The 5000-nt window shown below is 50.0% G+C and overlaps 1 protein-coding gene across 1 annotated transcript in view; it reads right to left on the bottom strand.

Moving 5' to 3' along the window:
- The window catches only part of gsdmea (gasdermin Ea), a 7601-nt gene extending 5839 nt beyond the window's left edge, over positions 1-1762 (bottom strand). Inside the window, exons 1-2 of the mRNA XM_035429070.1 lie at positions 1661-1762; positions 1-123 (exon numbers count right to left, since the gene is read on the bottom strand). The exon at positions 1-123 is cut by the window's left edge and continues 119 nt beyond it. Of these exons, the coding sequence (XP_035284961.1) occupies positions 1-98 (98 nt within the window). The 5' untranslated portion in view covers positions 99-123; positions 1661-1762. The remainder of the gene's footprint in view (positions 124-1660) is intronic.
- Positions 1763-5000: the final 3238 nt, after the last annotated feature.

Genomic DNA, 5000 nt, shown 5'->3' with positions numbered 1-5000 from the left:
AGCTTGTCCGAGTCGTTGAGCCGGGTCAGGGGGATCAGGCACCCGTCCGGGTCGATCTGCCGCACAAAGTCACCGGTGGCTCTGGCAAGCATGGCCATCAGGGATCACCGTGGAAACGCAGAGCTGCGGGCAGAGAACAGCGCCATTCAGCCGGCACCGCCGTTTCCCCCTGTGTGTGTGTGTGTGTGTTGTTCAACAGGTCCCATGTGAGGGTGTGTGTGTGTTGTTCTACAGGTCTCATGCAAGGGTGTGTGTGTGTGTGTGTGTTCTACAGGTCCCATGTGAGGGTGTGTGTGTGTGTGTGTGTGTGTTGTTCTACAGGTCCCATGCGAGGGTGTGTGTGTGTGTGTGTGTTCTACAGGTCCCATGTGAGGGTGTGTGTGTGTGTTCCCCTGCATAAAGCACACGGCAGTGGCTGATGCAGCTTCTGGACTTACCCTAACCCTAACCACACCTGAGTTCCACCTGAGATCTGAACCCACGACCAGCTGGCCACAGGCCTCAAACCGCAGGCCACACTGACATAAACACACAAAGCCGCCCATGACAGGTCAGTTCCGGGGGGGAAAGCTGAAAGTAAGAACCCCCTTCTCTGACAGATCCATCAGTGGAAAAGTATGATGTATCAGTCAGAGCCCAGTAAATGGACCTGAACTTCCTAAAAAAAATAAATAAATAAAAGTAATTTGACACAAACTTCCTTTTTAGGGGGGCGATGGCACTGCGCACAGGGTAATTACATAAATATTTAAGGCCGCAGCCGGAGATAGGAGCCAGGGGCCCGTCTGAGGTTTCATTTCCTCTCGCCTTTTACCGAAGGCATGCCAGCGATTAGAACAGTCCTGCGCGTGACAGTCAGGCGAACCGAATTTGCGAGGGCGGGTCAGCGGGAGCGGACTTACGCGGGCGCAAAACACGAACGAGCAGCAACGCTCCCCGTTGAACAGATGGATCTCTTTACTCTAAAACGGGGGAATTACCCATCAGAGGATGACAAAATCGGGGGGGGGGGGGGCAAGGCGGGTGGAGGCACCTTCTACAACTTTCGATTCGGCGCCACACTTTCGGCTACGAATGACCTGTTTTCACCAGCCTGTGACCTGCGGTAAACGTCCGGACCGCAACCTCTTCAGAAAAGGAGAGTTTAGCGATTTCACTCGAACAACGTACGTTCCGAGCAGGCGTAATTCTGAGAAAACTGTTCGGAAACACGTGTTTTCCACGGCAACTACGCACGACCACTTCGTCTCAGAGTGCGGCAAAAGTTTTAAACGTATATAAATAATAATGACCACTGCATTCGGTATACACTTGCATTACATATTTACGTAAATCTATATATGTCAGTTAAGGGAAAAGCACAGAGCAACTGAATAATTAGTACCGAAATCACGTCAACTTTTTGGTTTTCTTCTTTATTTGTTATATTTATTCATCAACTAAAAGTAACCCAATTTAAATACTTCACTTCGATAACGCGTTGAGGGCGTGTAACCCTTATCCACAAAACAGGGACCTGACACGTGAGTCTGATTGGCTGCTGGAAAATAGCGACAATATACCTAAAGACCGTTAGCCAGCCATCAGTTGCGACACCATTGTAAAGTCTTGTAACAAATAAAAACGGTTATGAATACGGATAATTTGTTCCAGTACTTACCTCAGTCTTGGGGTCGCGATCGAAGACGCTATCCAACAGACAACGCTGTCAACTTTCTCAGTCCGAATTTGTTATATTCAGTGGACTAGAGATCAGACGATTATATCTTTAGGGCGTGTTTTTTTTTTTTTTGGTGGCGCTTCTGATAGGATTAAGGAGGTGCCAATAAAAAGATAACTATTCAATGGAATGACTGGACCGTTATGAAGTGGGCGGATACTAACCACTCCGGGTACCACTAGAGCCAAGCGACCTCCAAAAAAATCAAACCAGATGTTTGAACAAGAATAGACTTGTTCCCCGAAATCGTTTTAGATATTGGAAATACAGTTCTGATATTTTGATTAAATATACCAGCCGACTCTCTGGTCAAATGTTTGTCTTGCTTTGCTTTATTTGTCAATAATGGCCTCCACTAAAATTATAATCTGACATTACCTAATAAACAAAGGTGAAAAATATTATATTATCTGCTCCTGTGATCAACGTGCTACACCCCCACACCTGTAAAAATGACGCCTTATGCAGGAGTAACAGTCACGTGCACGTACGAAAACCGTACATGCGCTACATCGTAATAACGCACACTCAAACATTTCCAAAAAAGCTGTCTTACACCATGAACAGGAAGCAAACACTTTCTTGTGCTAGTAGAAAGCTGTGCGTCAGAGATGGACCATGCTGGCTCAGAAATTAAAAAACTGCCCCGATATTTTGTTACAATCACCTGGATTTGCGAATTAGCACAGTTCTTCAGTCAGGAGGTAGAGCTAATGAGTGAAATTAGCCGGCTGAGTTCCTGGGTGTAAGAAACACACGGCAGCACTTTTACATTCTGACCCCTGGACCTTCCATCTCAGGATGTGTTTGCACCACAGTTTCTACACTCACCGCAAATTCAGCTACCCACCTTTAACGCTGGAGTTCGTTAAGAGGGCGTGGCCAGGTATGATGTCGTGGAAACAGATTATCTGCACCACGTTATGAAAACAGGAACTCCTGTTGCTGACTGGATGCTTCCTGAGATTAGAAACAGGGAGGGTAGCAGGAACACAGGGGCTGAGTATCTGGTGCGTTTATGGGATGTGCGTTTATAACCCCAGGGGTTCATGGGCGTTAGAAATACACAGCAGGACATTTTGACCGATCACACTGGGTGGCTGGAAGAGGACCTTCCCCCCCCCCCTCTCCCCCCCTCTCTCTCTCACTCTCTCCCTCTGTCTCTCCCTCCCTCCCTCCCTCCCTCCCTCCCCTCTCTCTCAGTTCCTCTTCAGTCAGAGCGGCCTGCCTTCATGTCAGGAGCGCAGGCATCAGCCCCAACTTTCACTTCTGTGTTTACAGTCAGTTACAGGGGGGCCGAACGCACCCCCACCACCCCCATCACTCAGAACACTGGGGGCCAAATGCACCCCCACCACCCCCATCACCCCCACCACCCCCACCACTCAGAACACTGGGGTCCAAACGCACCCCCACCACCCCCACCACTCAGAACACTGGGGTCCAAACGCACCCCCACCACCCCCACCACTCAGAACACTGGGGTCCAAACGCACCCCCACCACCCCCACCACTCAGAACACTGGGGTCCAAACGCACCCCCACCACCCCCACCACTCAGAACACTGGGGGCCGAACGCACCCCTGACTGGAATAAAAAATAAAACATCATAATTAGGAACCTTATACAGCAATGTCAGAGATAACAGAAATATTGTTCTGCATAAATGTACATTTTACTAATGCTGCATATATTATATATAATGAATGACGTATATTCTAAGTCAAATATGTAGTGCGCGCGAAGTCTTTCCTACTTACTTTCAGAATTACACAGCTTTCAATCAGGACAAAAACAACCCTGTTCGAAGATGGGCATATGCTGATGTCACACTAAATGTTTATATCAAGGGGAATTTTTTGGGGGGGAAGAAAAGATTCTTCACTTGCATAAGGCAGGGACAGTTGCCTCTGACAATACTGTTCAAAAGCACATTGCCCTGCCCACTCCATTCTAAAAAACTCCACAGTCAAAAAACAAAATCACTGAATGAAACTTCCTCTGAAATGTGAGTGACACAGGCCAGCTTATCCCACTCACAGAGCACTGTGGGTGGAGCTTTCACAAGGAGCTCAATCACTGGCTCGCGCCTAGCAACGGGCCAACTTAATTCTCCCAGTGCGTACAGCCAAGCGAGCTTACAAAACGTGAGGGTGAGCGCGTGCCCCCATCCCCCCCTTGCCCCCTCGCCTTGTGGTACCCCCGCCCCCTGCAGTGGAACAGTCCCACTCAGACTCCACCCTGGGGCACCAGCAGGGCAGTTTGGGTCCCCCCGGAGGAAGGAAGCGACTTCACGGAGAGGAAGAATTGCAGTGGAGTTTTAAAAGGCTGGGAAGCTTCTCTCTGATGTGTCACAGCATTTGAGGAACTAACAGGTGTGCTAAACCTGAGGGGCTGAGAGAAGAGGAGTGGGGCGGGGTCAGGGCGGGGTCAGGGCGGGGCTAGGGCGGGGCTAGGGCGAAGCCGGGACCCGAGGAGGGGCCCCAGGCACCCCCAACCCCTCCCCCCACCAAACGGGCCCAGATGGGGAGGCGTTCCGCGCATGCATCAGAGAAGCTGTGAGTCACTGAGGGAAAGTTTAAAAAACCCAGCATTTCCCCAACAAGGCCTCACACGTCATAGCAGTATAACAGCCTGTGTGTGTGTGAGTGTGTGTGAGTGTGTGTGTGTGTGAGTGTGTGTGTGTGAGTGCGAGTGTGTGTGTGTGTGTGAGTGCAAGTGTGTGTGTGTGTGTGTGAGTGCCAGTGTGTGTGTGTGTGTGTGTGTGTGTTAGCTGTCTCAGGGACACTTCGACACGCCCAGGGCGGGGGATCGAACCAGCAACCCTCCGACTGCCAGACAACCGCTCTTACCTCCTGAGCTATGTGTGTGTATTGAGTGTGCGTGCGTGCGGGTGTCTGTGTGTGTGTGCCATCAATATTTTCTCTTGACTTGGGGAAATACTGAAATCAAGCCCCTACTGTAAGAAAGTAAGAGAATGTATGAATGCATACTCATCATCATCTCAGGGAACAGCCACAGTTACTCAACCTGACACTCTAACCTTCCACTCACACACACACAGACGCACACACACACCCACACACACACACCACAAACACACGCACACACACACACAGGCACACACACAGGCGCACACACACACCCACACATATGCACACACATAAACCCACACACACACCACAAACACATGCACACACACGCACACACACACACCCACACACACACACACACACACACACCCATGCACACACACACGCACACACAGACCAATCTGAT

This window comes from Anguilla anguilla, chromosome 8 (assembly GCF_013347855.1).
Source record: "Anguilla anguilla isolate fAngAng1 chromosome 8, fAngAng1.pri, whole genome shotgun sequence".
Taxonomy (NCBI): Eukaryota; Metazoa; Chordata; class Actinopteri; order Anguilliformes; family Anguillidae; genus Anguilla; species Anguilla anguilla.
Note: the sequence above shows the minus strand (reverse complement) of the source record. Positions and strands in the feature narration are given on the sequence as shown.